Source organism: Eptatretus burgeri, chromosome 10 (genome assembly GCF_056783735.1).
Source record: "Eptatretus burgeri isolate ZD-2024b chromosome 10, Ebu_testis_v1, whole genome shotgun sequence".
In the NCBI taxonomy this organism is placed as follows: Eukaryota; Metazoa; Chordata; class Myxini; order Myxiniformes; family Myxinidae; genus Eptatretus; species Eptatretus burgeri.
This window is the reverse complement of record NC_140970.1, coordinates 28,803,510-28,824,300: the sequence shown is the minus strand read 5'-3', so window position 1 is coordinate 28,824,300 and position 20,791 is coordinate 28,803,510. Positions and strand designations below refer to the sequence as shown.

At 45.0% G+C, this 20,791-nt stretch overlaps 1 protein-coding gene across 5 annotated transcripts in view; it reads left to right on the top strand.

Moving 5' to 3' along the window:
- SUDS3 (SIN3A corepressor complex component SDS3) overlaps positions 1-20,791 on the top strand; it is a 43,059-nt gene that overhangs the window by 5,740 nt on the left and 16,528 nt on the right. For all 5 annotated transcript variants that reach the window (XM_085897618.1, XM_085897620.1, XM_085897621.1 and 2 more), the window contains 7 exons: positions 158-213; positions 470-541; positions 5,076-5,095; positions 9,102-9,258; positions 9,376-9,471; positions 9,564-9,625; positions 10,046-10,067. In XM_085897618.1, the coding sequence (XP_085753744.1) occupies positions 158-213; positions 470-541; positions 5,076-5,095; positions 9,102-9,258; positions 9,376-9,471; positions 9,564-9,625; positions 10,046-10,067 (485 nt within the window). The remainder of the gene's footprint in view (positions 1-157; positions 214-469; positions 542-5,075; positions 5,096-9,101; positions 9,259-9,375; positions 9,472-9,563; positions 9,626-10,045; positions 10,068-20,791) is intronic.

Sequence of the window (20,791 nt, the reverse complement as noted above, 5' to 3'; positions counted from 1 at the left end):
CGAGTGCAGCCTTAGCCGGGAGCTGTCGTTACCTACACAAAGACTCAAAAGGTCATGTTGTATTCAACATGCCTAATAGTTGCCAAATGTATTCCTCAACCTGTCTGTAAATGTTCACCTGTAACACGAAATTTTTTTTTCCTTTTCCCTCTTTCAGAATGTTTCAAGATAAGGTGATATCGTTAAAGAAACAAGTGCAGCAATTGCAAGAAGGTAAGTAATGCGATCTGTTACAGTAAACCCAACTGACTCTTGCATACCAGCACTTGTGTCTGTGACCCATAAATGTCCAAGTCAGGTTTAATGCAAAAGCAAGATCTCATTTTCAAGCATTTCATTTGCTGCTGGTTGTACCTCTATATATGGCTGCGTACAGTCTTGCGTGTTCTTTGGAGCATGTTTCTTGGAGCTGCACATATTGGCAGACAAATACTTGAGTGCATGAAATGACTTGCTTGCTCGTTCGTAGGCACTCTCTTGGAGTACCAAAAGCGGATGAAGAGGTTGGATCAGCAGTTCAAGGAGCGCACTCGGTGTACAGGTGGGTGAGTTTGTTCCTCAGTACTCTTGGGATGCAGGATGTCGTGTTTTCCAGGTAGACAATCTACCTTTAAGAACCCTTTAACAAATGAACGTCTGAACTAGGCTTGGGTGGAAGAATCGATGACCCGGTTTGAATCTATTCCCTAGTAGATATTGCTTAAGAACAGATAGAAATGTAGAGTAGTGTGGTGCACGTACAACTAGTTAGCCCATCTCGATGTGATTAAGTAGGGAAACATAGCTGAAGAATTGTCTGTTTAAATGTGCACCACATGGAGGGTGATTCATTGTAATAAATTGTTAGGGTTTAAGGTAAGGAATTGTATGTATAACCTATTGTATGTCCTACCGGGTGAGGCTGAAGCAACGAGAGAGGAGGTGCTTTAAAAAAAAAAGGGGGCGGTGCTGTCTAGAGACCGAGGGGAGGAGCTTTTCATCGTCTCCCGAAGGGCGGAGTTATGAACGCCTCCAAAGTTGTGTTATTCTTCTTTCCGGAGGGGCAGAGTTTTTGTTGCCCCGAGAGGTGGAGTTTTGGGGGCCCATTGGGGGAACTCGCGAGAGCCAGGAGAGTTGGGAGTCTTTGAGGGGGAGGGAGATCATGTACAAAGGAAATGGTTGCTCTGCCCATGGTGCTTGCCTGCCTTCCTTCTCGTGTTCCTGCCTTTGCCCTGTGCTTGCGTCGCCTTGCCTGTGTGATTCGTCGCATGCCTCATCGCCTGTTGGTCTTTCCTGCCTGTGGACCTGCTCCCTCCTCGTCCACCAGCAGAGCTAAGGCCCACCCGGTTATTGTTCCCTTTCCCTGTCTGAACAAGTCTGCTGTGTGGCACCATAGGTTTTATTCCTCTTGTGCATCACTATTTATTTATCGATTCCATGTTCGCCCCTTTGTTCCCCACTTCAACCTGTCATCATCTCCACCGTCGCAATCACCATCCCATCATTTGGTTTGGGAAATAATCCCACTGGTTATAAGAGTTAAGAGCCTCGTGTGCATTTGCGATTCCCACGCGTGCAAAGCCGCCATTAATTGATGTGTCCAAGGGAGTAGTCTCCCACCAGCCGCACACATAAAACAGTTCTAAAACCATCCACCACTAACTGCTCATAAGCAGCTCTACGTGCGCATAAACCATCCTGTACCACCAATGGTCACACAACCCACCCCTCCTCCATCTACCCACAACCCCTACATGACTATTTATGTGCAGCGTGTCCTGAGTTTCATTGCCCTGCTGCCTTGACCTGCTGGGATTCCTGCTCGTGAACTTGTTGCACACATTGTTTGATCATGGGTCCGAAGCGTACGAGTAGTGCACGAGATGTCTGCTCCCAAGAGGCAGAAAAAATGTCATGAGCTTCAGCCGGAAAGTCGAGCTGCTTAACTGACTCTGAAGAGGTGAGAGTGCGGCCCTCTTTGGGCAGGCACCATGGCATGAACGAGTCGACTGTGCACTACATAAAGAAAAATAAGTAGGCAATTCATGAAAGTGCTGCTTTCAAAAGTTTGAAAGTACGAGCACAGTAAGCTTGGTGTTGGCTTCGTGGTTCAGGTTGTGGGTTTGGGATCTTAGGGTCCTGAGTTTGAGCCCCTTCGGCCGTTGAATTTGGCTCAACGTTATTAGCATAACAATAGAAATGTTAAGATTTCTGTTTTTATGCCTGTCCAAAATTATTCATTCCCCATACCAAGTCTCAGAATTGAGGCCAATGTTTGTGATAATGTTTAAACACCAGGTGGGGTTCACTCAGCCTGTCATCCTTCTGAGGTCGGCAAAATGAGTATCATTGTACTGGTAACGGGCATTGTATCAGCGGTGCCTCCATACTCGATAGTCATGGCGATGCACCATTGTTCATAACCAGTGAAAGCATGAGATCATGCCACCACAATAAGGATAAATACAAAAAAAAACACAATATCTATCACCAAAGTGGTTACCCACATCAGGGACATTGATATCGAAGCTATGGAGAAGACATGAAATGTATGGGTAGAGGACAATTCCCAGACAAATGTGCCTTTTAAGCGGACCTCTGATTCGTAAAAAAGGCAAAGCGCAATCATCTGGTTGGTGTGGGCGGTACTGCAAGCATGAGTGATGTGGCTACAAGTGATGCAGGTATGAGTTGCCCCCATCCCTTTCAGTACACTCTCCACAATGTAAAGCTCACAGGCGAGCGTGACTCATTGGACCATGAGGCAACTGAAACTTTCCATGCTCAACTCGCGCAGCTCATCGAGGAGAAGGGGTATGTACCGGTGCAGGTCTTCAATGCAGATGAGATCAGCCTGTTCTGGAAGAAAATGCCCATGAGAACTTTCATCTCAAAGTGAGAGAGGACAGCATCGGGGTTCAAGGCTGTTAAGGACCAGATATCTGTCCTCTGCACCAATGCCAAAGGGGACTGCATGATTAAGCCCATGATGCTGTATCGTTCCCGAAACCCACGTGCTCTCAACGGCAAAAACAAGCAAACTCTGTCCATATTTTGGAGGGTAACAGAAAGGTCTGGGTAACAGCTGCCATCTTCATGGATTGGTTCTTCAACTGTTTCATCCCTCAAGTTGAGACTGCAGATGTACCTGGTAGTAAAGAACCTCCCCTTCAAGGTCCTCCTGCAAGTGGACAACACTCCTGGCCACCCAAGGGGAGAAGGTTGGATAATGTTTTGCTGACTTCCAAGAGAGCTGCACAGAAACCTGCAGCACTCAGCAACGCAGCTCTCAATCACCAATTTTTCTTTTCGCCCCGGCCCCTTGACGTCAACACCTTCAACTCCCTCACCTGCATCCCCTTCAGTATTTGACTCATCAGCACCCTCACCTGCATCCTCTTCAGAAGAGTTCATTGAGTTCACTGGATTCTAATTCGGCATCATCATCATGACATTTAATGTTACGTCCTATCTTAAATAAAATTCTTTTAACATTACCTGCTGTGGTTGTCTTTTTATTTGTCGGCATTTTAATGAAACTTTAATGATGTGCATTCGTATTCGTAAAATTTTAAAATCTTCCTTTATGAATCATGAACTGCCTGGAACCTACCCCCCTTTTTCCCATTTGAAACAATGCCCCGACACTTGCGGACTCGACATTTGCGGCATTTTTCAGGAACTTATCTCCCACGAATGTCAGGGTTTTTCTTGAAGAACACAAAAATATGTTAAACCACCATTTCCCTGAAAATATATCGCTGAGTTAATAAATGAAAACTTCAGTACTTACATTGTTTTGAAAACCATTTTTCATCTGATCAACTGTGCAAAAACCCACAGTACTACCCCCTATGACACACACACACACACACACACATACACACACACACACACACACACACACACACACACACACACACACACACACACACACACACACACACACACACACACACACACACACACACACACACACACACACACACACACACACACACACACACACACACACACACACACCCTGCAACATTGCGGTTCTGCAAAAACCGCATGCTTCTAAGACAATGCCATCCAATATACAGTGATCCCCAGGCAGTTATTTCATTAGTCTTCATGTCGTTGGTCCTCCCCTCATGCCTTGTGGGTTAACGGAATAAAGTGCGTTGCGTGGTTCTTGTAGTTGTGTCTAGTAACTGCTCCGATTCATATTCTGATTCCTACTCTAACCCTTTCCTTTTATCCATAGTACATAACAAGCATGCAAGCACACACGCCATTCAATCGGCAATTGATAATAAGCACTCCACAAAACCTCCCGTGGCTCGGATCCACCACATCTCCACTACACACAATACCACCCACGCACGTGGATTGTGTGCCATTATTTCATTCAAATCTGCGTCTCAATTCCCAACCGGTACCTCACTTTACTTCGCACCTCGCTCACCAAACCTCACCACTTTGACCACAAACGCCTCCCGCACATGAGAAAAATATTCCTGCACCACCTCATACCTCTGCATCGCTACAATTTGCCACTCTATTTTGAGGAGCATCGCATGACGTCTGATTGTCCTCGGCACCGCGCGACGCCCGACCACGCAACAGACATTAATAGCTCAACCGCAACTCACCAGGGACGTCCCAGGTGAGCATCCATAATTGATAAAACCCTCATCCAGTCGTCAGACCTTGGCAAGACCAGGGGCAATGAACCTGAGGTAGTTCGCCCTTCGTGGTCTTCTGCCCTGACCCTGGGTGCGCAACAGTACAATAACACATCACAAACAGACTTCATTGCAGTACACAATATGCAACATAACAGGCACAGAACCAGATTATTAACAGAATTGAGATGGCAGCTGATAATCGGAATCTATTCTCAAATGTAGAGAATTGCTCAAGCCTAACCTGAGCAAACTATGGTATGTGGACTTCAGCTGGCCAGGTTTTGTTTGAATTGGACTTCTTTTTTTGTTGTTGTTGTTGGGGGAATTTTGAGATTTATTTGTTTGTTTATTTTTAAAGAAAGTTTGAACAGCTGGAGCATCACTGTATTTCTATCTAAGAGATTGTTATTGTGTGTTTTACAGAACTTTTCGTCATTTTAGAGGTGAGTATATCTGAATGTGGATTTATGTTGATTATATGTGGATCAGGTTATGCTGAAAGAAATGGGGTGAGTATGTGTGGATTATGCTGAAAGAAATGGGAATGTCTGATGATAAGCCTGTACACTGAAGAAGAAGTTGCAGTAAGAACAGAGAATGGAGACAGAATGCTTTGGAATTGTAAAAAGGGTTAGACAGGGATGCATTCTCTCCACTTACTTGTTCAATCTGTATAGTGAGTACATAATGAGGAAATCAAACTTGGATGAATTGGAGCTCTGTTCTTCATTGCATGGCCTGTGAGCCACTGGTGAGGTGACCCCTGGTGGGCTTAAGTGCAGCCATTGATGTGTAGCCGATAATACACAAATGTGAAAACCCCCCATCATCATAATACACCATAAATGCTATCAAATTGACCCATGAGTTTAAAATGAGTGTTCCAACGTGAAGCATAAAAGTAATGTAACTACATCAGTAGGTGGCAGTATACAAGCAATTCTGCTTGCAGCCCAGTTCACCACAACGAAGAGTACGTGGCGTAGAGGTAGGGCCGAATAGCAGCCATTAAAGAGTCTTGCAAGCGGTGTGGCAGCTCTCACACTGATGTCTTATCGGCAAAAGTGGCCTCCCTCTTAAAAAACAGTGAAGATCACTGACTTAGAGGTTGAAGTCATGATTGGAGGAAGATGCATCAACAACCTAAGGTATGCTGATGACACCACTCTGTTGGCAGAAAGTAAAGAGGACTTGATTAAACTGCTGCAGACAGTGAAGAAGGAAAGTGAAAAAGCTGGTCTTTATTTAAACCTAAAAAAAAAAAGATTAAAATATTGCCAACCGAGAAGATCGATGTATTCATATTGGGAGATGATCACAGAAATGGTGGAAAGTTTCATCTTCCTGGGTTCGAAGATTGAAGCGGGTGGAGAATGTGGAGGAGAAATTAATGAACGGTTAGCATTGTGGAGAATAGCAATGTCATGATTGATATAGATCTGGAAAGACAAAGATGTGACAACACCAACCAAGAGAAGGCTCGCGAATAATCTTGTCTTTCCAGTTGCAATGTATGGATGTGAGTCAAGGACAGTGAAAAAGAAAAAAAGTAAGAAGATTGACTGTTTTGAAAAGTGGTGTTGGAGACTCATGTTAAAAAATTCCATGGACTGCAAGATATACAAACAAATCAGTACTTGAAGTAACTGTGATGGCACTCGGTAGAGTGCATACCTCTGCCAGGCTGAACAGTTTACGTTTTGTATTCCACTAATAGGTTATATCTACATCTTGACCTGAACCAAAATCTAAACGGCTTGTTCTTATCTCTTATCGAAATCATCCACCAAGTTTTGTCATAATCCATCCACAACTTTTTGAATTATCATGCTCTATGTTGTTTTTGGCCCCATCTCTCAGCAGTGAAGAATTATTCAACAGGTCCAGATGCGGATCTTCATCAAAATTTTAGCAATTTGTCCTTGTCACGCACCAAACCTTTCCACTAAGTTTCATCCAAATTCATCCATGACTTTTTGAGATATTCTCCTCACAGACAGACATGGGTGAAAACATAACCTCCGTTCACCTTCAGTGGTGGGGGTAATTAGACCACCATGTGCATTACAAGTGCTGATGCTGAAACAGAAACTGTCATACTTTGGACAAATCATGTGTGCAGAAAATTTAAATTCAGAGAAATCAACCATGCTTGGTATGGTTGAAAGAAGAAGAGGGAGACCTTGTATGTGCTGAATGGATGGGATAAAGGCTACAACCAAGCTCTCTGCTAGAGCTTCAGTAAGCAGTGCAGGATAGGGATGTTTGGAGAAATCTGATCATGAATATCACCAGAAGTCTGCTACGACTTGAAGGAACTTGACAATGATGTATTTGAATATTATTTTAATCCTTCTCTTCTTCTTGCATATGGCCAGTTTTAAAAAATCCTTTTCAATTCATTTTTTATTTTAATCTTCATGGGTGGTTCAGTAAATGGTTAAAAACGGTTGTAGGTGATAATTTATAAGAGCTGTTCTGTTGAGGATATGGAGGCAGCACTTCATCAGATCACTTCTATTTGCTTTGATGAAATAATGATGTATTAGCATTACAGAGGTTTACCTTTGAGCTATAAAGAGTGATTCAGATTTATCAAATGCTATAGCTTTACCATTATATATAACAGAAAATTTGTGCATTACAATTCTGCAAAACAGGACATCTTCAAATCTAACCCAGATTAGACAGCTCAAAGGCAACCTTGTGCTCCCTCCAACCTATGCTCTTGCCCTCGAGCTTTCTTTTTGAGGATATCATTGTAGCGCTTCATTATTCTTCCACAAGTTTTGTGCTACTTGTCTTCATATTTTTATTGGTTCATTATGCCCACCAGATAATGCTGATACATTCAACTTCTCCAATAAAGATTCTACCAAAATTGTGAAGCATAACGTTGTTGTTATGATGCGAAATAGTAGACCTCAAATAATTAGACTATCATCAGTGGTAACCGAACTTTTGAGTAGCTGTGATTAAAACTTGGTGGACATCATTATGATGCACTAAATTTATGGGGAAAAAAACGAGGAAAAAATGCATAAAATGTCATAGCCCCCGTTTTTAGTAATTTTACTGTATGAAGTTAAAGGGCTGTCCAATATTTATTTACAACTAAAATGGCTGCGAGTCTACCAGTCGGTCATCTTTGATCAGATCACAGAATAAAGTTAGGTGCAAGTGTATGCCATCGTGTACTGTGCTTGTGCTATGTTTGAACAAAATCGGACCATGCATGGTCATGTTCAACATCGGGTTTTTTTTTTTCGAACTAAAATGGCCACCAGTCGGCAATCTTGAATGTGATCTAAAAAGAAAATGACGTGCGTATGTGATCCACATTCATTATCTGTGTGCCCAGTTTGAAGAACATCGGTAAATGCATGTTCGAGAAATTGTTGAGAACGTGTTCGATACCGGGTTTTTGTTGTTTTACAACTAAAATGGTCGCTAGTCTACCAGTCGGCCATCTTTGATCAGATCACAAAATAAAGTGAGGTGCACGTGTATGCCATCATGTACTGTACTTGTGCCAAGTTAGAATAAAATTGAACCATGCATGTCTGATAAATTGTTTGGGACACATTTAAGTAGCAAAATGGCTGCCACTCAGCCATCTTGGATCTGATCTCAGAAAAAAATAATGATGTGTAATGGCTATGTCAGCCATCATTCATTATCTGTCTGCCAAGTTTGAACAAGATGGGTAAATGCATGTCTGAGAAATGGTTGACATGTTTGATACCAGGTTGTTGTTGTTGTTGTTGTTTTTTACAACTAAAATGGCCACCAGTCGGCCATCTTTGATCGCATTGCGAAACAAAATGACATGCATATGTATACCATCATGTATTGCATTTGTGCTAAGTACGAACAAATTGGTCCATACATGTCTGAGATATGGTTGCAGATGCACGCACACACGGACACGAAAATAGAGACCAAATTCGTAAGATCCTGTTTCGGACTGAGTCCAATGCGGGCTGAAAAGAAGTGTTTTTTTAAATATTGTCAATATGTACTTGTTTCTGGGCCAACATGTTGCCTTTTTATTCACACAAAATTGAGGCTCATGGAAGAGATGGGATAAAAAGGCAATTCACTGACTGGAGCCACATATGGACAAACGTAAAAAGAGGATGTGAAGATTTTTTAACCTGCAAGTAAGTTCGGTGGAGTTAATGGGGATAGAGAATATTGTGGATCAGGGGTTGTACATGAGATGGTAGTGTAATAATGGTGAGAGTGAACGTCTCCAGAAGGCTGTTTCACAAACTGGGGAGAGGAATACAATGTCTAGTTGTGCAGTACACTTGGATTTTGGTAGTTTAACTGGGAGGGAGTTACTGGAAGAACACTTGCATCCTCGCGGAACTGGGGAGGGTTTGAGGTTGTAAAGCAATGGCTATTCTATACCCAGGCTGGCCTGGTTATGTCTCTTCGCTGCAGACCGAGACAGTTGAAAGACTCTACGTGAAAGACAAACATGCAGCAGTGAAGGAGTTTGATGATAAAAAAGTTGAACTGAAGGACAACTTGGTTGCTGAATTGGAAGAGAAGAGAAAGATGATCGAAAATGAGAGATTGACGATGGAGTTAACAGGTGGTGAGTTCTCATTTTTTTGTCTTTGTGAATACACTCTCACTACCAATGTGGATATTATGCCCGTCGTTGTCACTACTTTTCCATGAATGTCATTTTATCCATTGATACTTCTGACAGATTCCATGGAGGTGAAGGCTGTGATGACCAGGAAGTTAAGACGACGTCCCAATGACCCTATTCCTTTGCCAGACAAGCGCCGCAAACCAACACCATATATCCTCTTTAGAAGTTTTTTTTTCCTCCTCCAATTTCCCTCCTTGTCTACACTTTTCTTCCACCTGCAGTTGACTTTAACGAATCATTACCCCAGGTGAACCTTGCCCTCACAGAGGAGCAGGTCTGTGATGATCTCAAACTTCTGAACAAGGTGAGGAACTCATGTTTGGTCAATAATTGTTTTATAATTATTTGCCTTTGCGAAAAAGAACAGCTTCCCATGGGACAAACATGCATTTGCGAGTACGGGCATATGTGTACAACTCACTCAAATAAATTGGGCTGTGCACCGATGCACAATGGCCAACATTTTTTGAAAGATACCATGGGACCTTTTATTTTTCAAAACCTAAATGAAGACGCATTTATTTTACTTGTTGACTTGCATTCTCAAACTGGCCAGTTTTGATGAGAATAAAACTCTTCCTGTGGATCATTTAGTTGTATATACATGCTTACAATGCAAAGGGAGGGGGCAAAGGATTGCACCTTCATACTCGTGACAATGTTCAATGGATTATTTAAACTTGTGTCTGATGTCGCTGATCTCTCATGTCCTCATTCTCTCCAGGGAAAGTCACTTAAATCATCATGTAAGTATAATCCTTTTGTATTACTTTTGTTGCTGTTATTATTTTAACTGTAATGTTGTCATTATACAAGGGTCGGTACGAAAGTAATGCTTCTTTTTTTTATTTTAAACATAATTCCAATTCCAATGAAAACTAGAAAGAGCAATTGGAGATTGCAGACCCTCACCAGAACTTCTTTTGTGTAGCAAATAAATGGAAGGGTGTACTAAATAAAATGTCACCAATTGCAGATGAAACGTCTTAGTTGTCTAGTTCTAAAGGGTCTTAAAAGGTTGAAGGGGTCCAAATAATGTAATTTAAGGTCTTAAGGTGACTAACAGGTCCAAAAGGATTGAAAGGTCAAAGGGGTCTACAGAATATTAAAAGGTATGAAAGTCCAAAGGGTAGAAAGGAGTATAAGGGCTGAAGAGGCTCAAAAGGTTCTATAGCCCTGTTCTTCATTGCACAGTCCGCGAGCCACTGGCGGCCCCTGGTGGCCTAAAGTGCAGCCCCTGACGTACGGCTGATAATACATTAATGTGAAAACGCCCCATCATAACCAGCCATAAATTTTATCAAGTTGACCCAATTGTTTCAAATGAATGTTCCAAAATGAAGTATAAGAGTAAGGCCAAAAAAAAAAAATATGTTGCATTGGCGTAACCCGCCCGACCCTAAAAATTCCGCCGACCCTACGGTTTTTTTTTTATCGATATCAAGTATCTTGTTGATTGCGATCGCGATCGCAAAAACCCGGAAGTGTTTCGGACAGAACCCGCTGCACGCTGCGCTATGCATATGTCATAGTTTAGCTCGCTGTGTGTGTGTGTGTGTGTGTGTGTGTGTGTGTGTGTGTGTGTGTGTGTGTGTGTGTGTGTGTGTGTGTGTGTGTGTGTGTGTGTGTGTGTGTGTGTGTGTGTGTGTGTGTGTGTGCGCGCGCGCGCGAAACGGCTCTGCATATCATCTGTACGAGGGAGAGATATTGCGCCTCGCTCGATCAGTACGTCATCTGTTGTTCGTGAACAATGCTCTGCCCCTCCAATGCTTTGTCTACCATGTACGACAGTACGCCACTGGCTGTTGTAAAAACTACAGTCAACCTTGTCTAAGTCGAATCTGTTAGGACTGAAGAAATAGCTTAGATTTAAAGGTGTAAAAACAAAAGAATATAAAGAGAAGAGAACTTGATAAGATCTTTGACTTTGGCGATTATTCGACTTATGCAAGTTCGATTTAGGCAAGGTTCACTGTACTAGTTTTTTTGAGTGGGGGGGGGGGTCGCCGACAAAAAGGGGGGTTACTCGAGCCGAGGGAGATTTTGGGAAGGATTTATTTGAAAAAAAAAAATCCCTACCTACCTACCCTATTTTTCAGTGACCCGTTACGCCAATGCAACATTTTTTTTTTTGGCCTAACGTAACTACATCAGGATATGGCTGGAGTGTAGAAACAATTATGCTTGCAGCTCATTAACCACAACGAATAAGAGAATGTGGAGGCGGGGCCGAGTGGCAGCCATTCTGAAGTCTTGCAGGCGGTGTGGTGGCTCTCGCACTGATGTCTTATCGGCACAAGTGGCCCTCCCTCGAAAACAATAGTGAAGATCACTACTCTAAAGGGTGTTGGGGGTCTTAAATAATTTCAGGGTTTTCATGGTGTTAATGGGTCTCAGGGTTGTAAAGGTTCTAAAGGGTGTTCAGGGTCTTCAAGTGGCTCATGTCTATCTATAATTCCAGCAGTGTGTGTGTGTGTGTGTGTGTGTGTGTGTGTGTGTGTGTGTGTGTGTGTGTGTGTGTGTGTGTGTGTGTGTGTGTGTGTGTGTGTGTGTGTGTGTGTGTGTGTGTGTGACCGCTGTTTCTCGACGACCGCCGGTCCGATCGGATTGAAACTTGCCAGGAATATTGTCGGGGACCCGCGGATGTGCCTTTTCAAGGTTTGATATCGATCGGACGAGCGGTTCCCAAGTTATGGCCACTTATCTGTTGACCAATGACAGGACAAGTTGTGATGACGTCAGGAATGACGGCACAATTAATTTTTATTTATTTATTTAGTATTTATTAAATTTTTTTTTTTGCATGATTGACGGTCCGATCTGATTGAAACTTGCCAGGAATATTGCTGGTGACCCGTGGATGTGCCTTTTCAAAGTTTGATATTAATCGGATAAGCAGTTCCCAAATTACGGCCATTTATCTGTCGACCAATGACAAGACACGGTGCTTTGACGTCACGAATGACGTCACAATTAATGTTTATTTATGTATTTATTATTATTTTTTTTTGCATGATTGACGGTCCGATCTGATTGAAACTTGCCAGGAATATTGCTGGGGACCAGCGGATGTGCCTTTTCGAGGTTTGATATTAATCGGACGAGCGGTTTCCAAGTTACAGCCATTTACCTGTCGACCAATATCTGTGAGAGAGGGTAACGGAAGAGGGGGGATGAGAGAGGGGTGAGAGAGGAAGGGGGAGAGAGAGAGGCGGTGGGAGTGGGGACGAGAGAGGGGTGTGAGAGGGGGTGTGAGAGTGGGGGAGAGAGGAGGGGCGAGACTGCGTGAGAGAGGGGGGAGAAAGAGGGGGTGAGAGAGGGGGCGTCACAATTCAAGAGAGAGGAGGGTGCGAGAGAGGAGGGGCGAGACTAGGGGGGAGAGAGGAGGGGCGAGGCGAGGGGGGGGGTGAGAGAGAGGGGCCGTCACAATTCTTCTTCATTTGATATGACGTCACAATTGACGCTGGAGACCTGAATATGTTTCCCAGGTGTTTCCCAAGTGATGGCCATTGATGATACGGTTGGTCCGATCTAATTGAAATAATGCCCCAATCCAGTCATCGTTTACGCACCTACGGGCCCGTACTAGTGTAATTAATACACACACTGTACTCACGTTCTGTGCGGACAAAGAAACGGACCCAAATGCAATACACTCTCCTCTGGTGAGGGTAACTAGAGTGTTCATGGAACACTTTACCCCGCACGGTCTTGAGAAACAGACATTAGGTCATGATGACTTAAAATGCTGTAATATTTTGTCCAAGTACTGCTAAATGGAAGGTTTTTGAAAGTGGAAATAAGGCGATTTGTGTTCTCTTGTGTTCACATATATAATTCAATTGAAATAGAATAAAGATTTTAAAGGTTGTCGGAAAAAAAAAACATTTCGGAACTTTACTGCCTTTGATGTAGCATCTTCTGCATCACCTTGTTTGACACGTTACATTAGTTCTTCATGCCTGTTTGTATCCTTTATGACATCCTTTAAAACAGCAAGTTTCCTGTTTGAAATTATTTTCAAATTTGTTTGCCAGACAGGCAGACAGACTGAAAAAATTATCTCACTCCTTTCCGTGCAATTGGGACAAATTAGGCCAAAATACTGCTACACTACTGATTTGTTTTCCAATTTGTGTTTAAAATATAACATTCAATTGAAATGAAATTGTTCCTCGATCATAAACTGACATTTGTGGGCAGACGACAGACAGACAGACAGACTCAACCAAATGCTTAACCCTGCTTTTTGCTTCTTGTGCACAGGGTAATGATTTGCATTTGGTGTCATTGTGGTTGCAGGCCGACCACTTCAAGGCTTGTCTGTCAGTTTCAGGAGATACAAATCTTTCATTGTGATCTCGCGTAGCTTTCCTAGAACACTCTGGTTACGAACTGAAAAATTTGAGGCATTAGTTTTGAGAAGACCCTCGTAGTAGTGGGGCAACTTAGCATAACAATTGTGCATTTTGTGAGGAAAGCACCAAATTTGGCACACTCGTAGCCTATCATATTATGAACAGATTTGGATATTGGGCCATCTCAAAATTTTTGATGGCAGTGGAAAATGGCTGCCACAGCCATCAGCGGCTGAATTTGAGATGGCCCAATATCCAAATCTGTTCATAATATGATAGGCTATAATATGATGGGCATAACAAATTGTGATGCTATATTTAGCTAAGTTGCCCCACTATAGTTACAGTTCAGCTATTCTATTTTATTTGTTGAACAACATCTAAAAAGGGTCTAAAAAAACATTTAAAGTTATTTCAATTTTAAAATTTTGCATTATCATTTTGACGTCTTCTCTACCGAGATGACCTAATAAAGCCGGACCAGATGTATGTCCGTCCGTACGTCCGTCAATTTTCCTTTCCGATATTGATGAATTTTAGTATGTGGGTAGAGGTCGATGAGTGTTGCACAACGATATAACTTTTGTCCGGGTTCAAGGTCAGGGACGAGGTCACGTAAGTTATAAAAATCGCCATTTTCAAAACCTCTCTAGTCTGCCATTCTACAAGATATTCGGCAACTGTTTATTGATTATGATAGTAAAAAATATTATCTTGTATCTAACCGGACAGATTTTTGAATTTCCTTCCCGTTTCATCGTCACGTGATCTGGAAGATGGCCAAAAACGCCGATGCGATTCGCAAAGAAGGAAGGAAGGAGAAATGAAATATAAATATAAAACACATTTTTAGCCTTTTATATTTATACATTTTCCGCCGAAGGTGCAAAAGTTTCAAAACCCGAAATGTAAACGTCGGCATTTATTTTCAAAATATAATTTCGTGTGTGCGTGCCAAAATGCCGAGTCATCTTTAACCCAACTGCATAGTAGAACTGCACAGTAGTCCGGTCATGGCGTCTGAGCAGTGGCCAGCGTGGTTCAGATTGACTGTGGTTTCTGGGGCGAAGGTGATTGTTAAGAAGTATGTCGGCGGTATAAATTCGAGTGACAATTGGTGATTTAATCACGCAACATCTTGACAACGAATATTCTGGCAGAACGATTGCATCAATTCAGTGCATCAGCAGGGATGATTCGCAGGCTCTTCTCGATCGTGCCGATATCTAACATGATCACCGGCGGACATAGGGCTGTGGGGCGAGGCCACGGATCCCGGATGAGGGGATAATTGATAAATTATGCTACATACTTCAGGCTTTCTGATTACTATATCAATGAGTACATTCCATAATTAATGAATTGATAATAATTAATGAATCTGGCATACAAAATGTTTTTTCATACCTGACATGTTACTTTGTGCAGTGTCACGAAACTTCTGTGGAATTAATAATGCATTTGCTAGCTCTAACGATTTTTCAAACCTCAATATCTCTATAAATACTTGACCAATTTTCATTCTGAAAGTTGCATTATAATCTACAGGATTATCATAATCTCCGAGAGCTAAGACTATTTTTTCGTTTTTTTTCTACAACCGGAAGTGAAATGTCCCCAGAGAGTGACAAACCGGAAAACCACATATTGCACTTACTGGTGATTCTGATGTGTTAATACGGGTACTAAATGAACAATACATATTTATTAATTATGTCATTAGTAGTATTATCCTCGTGTATCTCTGTGAACTATTTCGATCTAAACGGTGAGTTTGGACTGTTTCGCGGTTACCTGAACTGAACATTGAGAACTTGTGGTATTATAGAGATGACAGTCACCCCCACACGGGGGTAATTTTTGACATTGTAAAGTAATTGACCTTTATTTTAGAAATGTCTAAACTGACGATTTCATCAGTGCGAATACGCAGTAGGCTTTGAAATAAGTGTACTATGGAGAGGTTCCTTTGGGTTGTGTTGGATTAGTGTGGAGTGCGCCACCATTGTGTTCTATATTCTCTCCAGCAGAATGCTTGAGAGATCTAAATTCTTCCTCGACATCACATTGTTGTGGGCTGGGGCTCGGTGGTGATAAACGTCCACGAGGTCGAGCAGTAGAGCCGTCTCCAACCGAACACCCGGAATTTAGGTCATGACTCTCGGACAACTCCGAAAGGTCATGGGTCACTTAACGACCGTGATCGCCAATTCTCTGACGGCATGGGGTAGGGTCAATAGCCAAATTTCAACATACCTAACTACCCATGTCGTCAAATTACCGGGGAAGTTACATCCTCAACTGACTGTCGAACCGGGTCGCTCTAGCGACCTCGGTTCAGTGTAACCGAGCGGAATTACCAGAGTCAGTCAGACCCAATGACAACTTACCAGCCCAAACGGCCTCACTAATTCTCAATACGCACTGTGCTGGGCCACTGGTGGACAGTGACAGACAACGAGCTGGTACATTGAACATGGGGGGTTTATTTATCAGGGGGGCAGGGGGGGCACAAAGAGCAGAGTATCTGAATATGCAGGGAAATGTACAATGAACAAAAGCACTTAACAATTCTACTTATCAGACTGGCGACACGCACACGCACACATACACGCACACGCACACGCACACGCACACACGCACACACACGCACACACACACACACACACACACACACACACACACACACACACACACACACACACAATGGACCCCTTGGGGTCTTTATTCGGTCCCTCAGCTCAGGAGGGAAAGGCGAGCTGGGGACCAGGGCTCGGCTTGTACCTGGTGGTCGGAGGGAAGGCGCACTCCGCGATGCAGCACCTGACAAAGGTCGTCAGTCCGATCCCCAGTCGCACCTGGGGGACTCGTGGTTCGTCACGGAGCTCGGGTGGTGAATCGTCAGGGTCCACAGAACTCCTCGTGCCACCGCCAACGACAATGACCTTTTGTCCACACCACTCCCGTTTTTCCACCAACCACGCCTCAGAGTATCTCTGGAACTTTCTGGACCTCCCCCAGTGGGGAGGGGCCTTGGTCAGCACACCTCGCTGTTCGCCTCTAAGTGGCCAAGATCCAATGGGAACAGCCTTCCTGGGCGGGGTTTCGGCCATGCAGGAGAAAGCCGCCCCTCCCCTCCACACATGTTTGAGGAAGGTGGATGGTGGTGAAGCCCCATTGCGTGTGGAACGTTCGTGGAAGCCGAGGACTGGGACCGCGAGGCCCCCCTCTGGCAAGTCAAGGGACGAGCAGCCAATGGTGCTGATGGAGTGTGATGGGCAGGTGGTGAGATGTAATAACCTAACTATAAAATTACTCGTAGCACACACACGAAATTCCATTAGACAGAAGGAAGGATTATAACTATATACACATACTTATCGAAATAACTAAGCTTAGGGACTGCTGTCTGTTTGTGTGCAAATGGCTTCCAGATTCGTAACACCACCCCCCATCCCCCCCTTTTTTTACAGACTCGTCCCGAGTCGTCAAATTTTCGTGTGGCATGCATGTGTAGGTTTTTCCTCGAGTGTGTTTTACCTACGGATCCCTGAGTGCGACATTTTTATACGTTTCCCAAAAATAAATAACCTAGTGCGCTGCGTAACTAAACTATCAGACTCACTCGGACAACTTGACTAAATTGCCGGCGCGAGACAGACACACAGGTGGGTTGCAACACTTATTTACATTTTCTAATATTTACACGAACCATGGCCCAGGACCTGTTATTTGTGGAAGGAAAAAGTCATTGGTGCAAAACACACAGAGTTGGGTGCACGGGCTGCACAAATGCGGTCTTTGTGGAGTGGCTGCCTGCAAGGCAGTCCTTGCAAACACCTGAAGATGGTCCTGGCGCACATGGTTGAGATGATGACACAGCAGCAAATGCAACAAGGGTGAAGCAGGCATGGGGTCAAGGCAAAGGCAGGCAACAATTCATGGCAAATGCGCGGACCAGCAGATGCAGCACAACAGGCCAGCATATGAAGCTGATCGGCCTCTGGTATGGTCCCGTGAGGTTGTGTGGAGGGAGTGCGGTGGTGCCGGCCGCTCTGAAAACGGGCTCGGACCTACCCTACTGTCTTCCCCCCCAACCTATCGCCTTTGCCTGTCTTTGTCCACACCCACTCCCTTCGTTTGCAACAAGAAAACAAAATTTTGCCTTCCCCTCCATTTTATTTTTCTTTATAATTCTCAGTGTCCCTTACCCTCCTACTGTCTTTGTCCGGCTAACCTATCCTGTCCGTCTACTCCCAACCCCTAAAATCCTTTTTGGAGGGGAATAAGGGAGAGACTAGTGTCCTGCCTCAAGGCCCAACGAAGCCTCAGAATAGCCTCCACAGAGTTCAGCGATCTTCCCAAAGTGAGTCCAGCGGCCTACAGAGAGTGAAGGGATGGTGCGAAGGGGGTACATTTCCTCTCTGTCCTAGCATTTATTTACCTTTAAACTATCCCCGGGTATTTTCAACACGCCTGTCTCTAAACTATTGGTTCTCGAAACCATGATTCCCGTCACCTGTGTTGGTGTCTATTATCAATTTGGGCCCTGCCCGCAAATTTGCTCTCATGCCCTTGCACAATTTCGTGGCTGGGCAGCGTGGCTCAACTGGCAGGGACTTCCGTCTGCCGAACTCTAACTATGGCACCCCCAGGCCCTGAGGCTGTCTCCGAGCCTACCTGCTCCCGATGAACGTGGGAGTGCCCTTCCCGGCTACTCCCCCATATATGCCCACGTGGCATCTTGGTGCTACGGGTCCCGTTTCCGACAGGCCACCCGTGCCCATTACGCTATCCCGGTCCCTTGGACCCATGGCCTACTCTGGCTGACTAGTCCGGTGCCCGGGGTGCCCTCTACTCAATACACTCATTTAAACAGCCACGCTCCCAGCCGGTCAATGGACTCCTGCACCTTTCAAAAAGGTTTTGAGCCTTCTTCCCACACAAACAACAAAACGACCACCTTTTGGTAAATTTGACAAACCCACAAACTAACATTACACTGACCCCAGGGTCGCTTGGGTGGGATTCACTCCTCCCCCCAATCATTCATTCACACCATGCATTTCCCATCCACTCCACTCACACACTCTGGCCCGCTGACCCATATTCACTCATTGTACATTTTTCACTTTTTTTCTTCTTTCTTTCAATTCACCACACTGCTAGCTACGTTCCCACTAACTAGCTCGTTCGTGCCCCTCGTCATCCCTTAAACTAGTGCATGTTCCATTTAACTCTCCTGCTAATCTACGTCCCCACTACACTGTCCATGTCTGTCCATGTCTCCAAAATCCATTTCTAAATCTAACCTAACATTCCCTCTAACTCGTTCCACAGGCCCCATGGAGGACTATTCATACTGTCCCCGTGAGGCCAGTCCAACTAACGCGAAACCCTTCCCACTAACTAGTGCTCCTATGCCCAAGCAGGATGTCTACCACATCCTGGCTGGGGCCGTGTACTTGGAGCAAGGCCCTTCTTTTTTTTCTTGCACCGCCAGGGTGGCGGTTTCCGACTCGCTTGTTCGTCTCTTCCGTCGGACGATACCTGGGGCCTTGTCGTCACCCCGCTAATCGCAACAAGCGCTCGCGTTTGAGGGACTCCCCACGTGAACCGCGTGCTCCTTACCCGGCTCTCGTGCCGTGCGGATGACGCCACTCGCACCCAGCCCGCTTCGCGAAGTTCGCTTCGCACACGAAACCCGCGAGGCTTACCGTGACTCTGCCTGGACTCGCTCCGCGCAGCACGTCGGCCTCCGTGCACGTGCTCACATGGGGCCACGTGCTTTCCAAATTCACTCCGTAGTCGCCATTTTAGCCGTCCACGCGACGGTCTCTTCCAAAACACGGGACGTTCACGCGCCGGCTTCTTGAGTCGCGTTCGCCCAGGCCACTCCGAAAATGAGGAACGGACCTTGGACGCAACGTTCCACGGAGCCGGCGCGATTTCCAAAATAAACCCGTCCGCCGTCTGGGTTGGTCTGCATACCATTTCCACACACGCACGCCATGTTGCTCGTACCACTCGCACACCTTGACATGCACTCTGGGACAATCACATCGGGGATTCGTGTTACTACAAGGGGTCCCGAGGCCTCTGCCCCCCCCCCCAAACTCTGCATGTACCCGTTCACATCATGCACCCGCTCGACCTCGCATGGCCCGACCGGGCTTACCTGGTCGCAGTCCACTTCGAGGGAGCTTATCCTCTCCCTCTGTTCCTGAGGGAGGCTATCCTAATGCTCACACCGGGTCACGAAACATTCCCAATGCTCAACCCCATTGTCCCCTCCTATCTATACCTGTGTGTGCTCCTGTTTAATTTCATGTAGTTTCTCCTTTACTTCTTCTAATTCCCATGTCTCCTTTTTCATTTCCGTTGTCTCTTTTAATTTTTCCATTGCCCCCTCGTGTCTTGTTTTACACGTCTCCCCATCAATTTCCCCACTAATTGTCGTGGCGTCGCTCATCATCCAGACCTCACCCGTCTCCATTGCGGGCCGAAAATATTTTGCACTCCCCCTCGGTTCGGTCGTTCCGCCACGTGCAGGCACCATTTTCTCGCCCATGGCCCGCATTTTGCCATGTGCAATCGCCCTTATTGCCTCTTGACCTGCCTGGAGGTTCATCCCCATGCTCTGCATTTCACCTCTCATTTCGTTTTTCATTTCTTTCATATTCCGGTCCATCCTTTGCGCATTCGCATCCATTTTGTTATTTGTTGCTTGTAAATCACCCCCCAGTGTTTGCATAGTTGCATCAATTCGTTGCGCATTCGCGTCCATATCCCTTTTCATGTTGGCCAGTATTGCCACCAACTGGCTCATGTCAAGTGAACTCGGGGCAGCCGATCCACCATGATGGTGTGCGGAACCGGCAGGGATCGGGGGGGTGGAAGTTTGACGGGGGGGTGTCATACGCCGCCCCTGCCGCTCCCAATATCCCTTCTGGGTTTGGCTGCGGGGAAAGTTCTTGCATGGGGGGTTTCGTCTTGGGCCATCGGTTTCTCCAAACCTACCTCTAAACCAACCTGAGCCAGCTCATCTTGGCTCACCATGGTGCGTCTTGAGAACAATTTAATACACTCTTAATTTGGAGGGAACGGGGGGG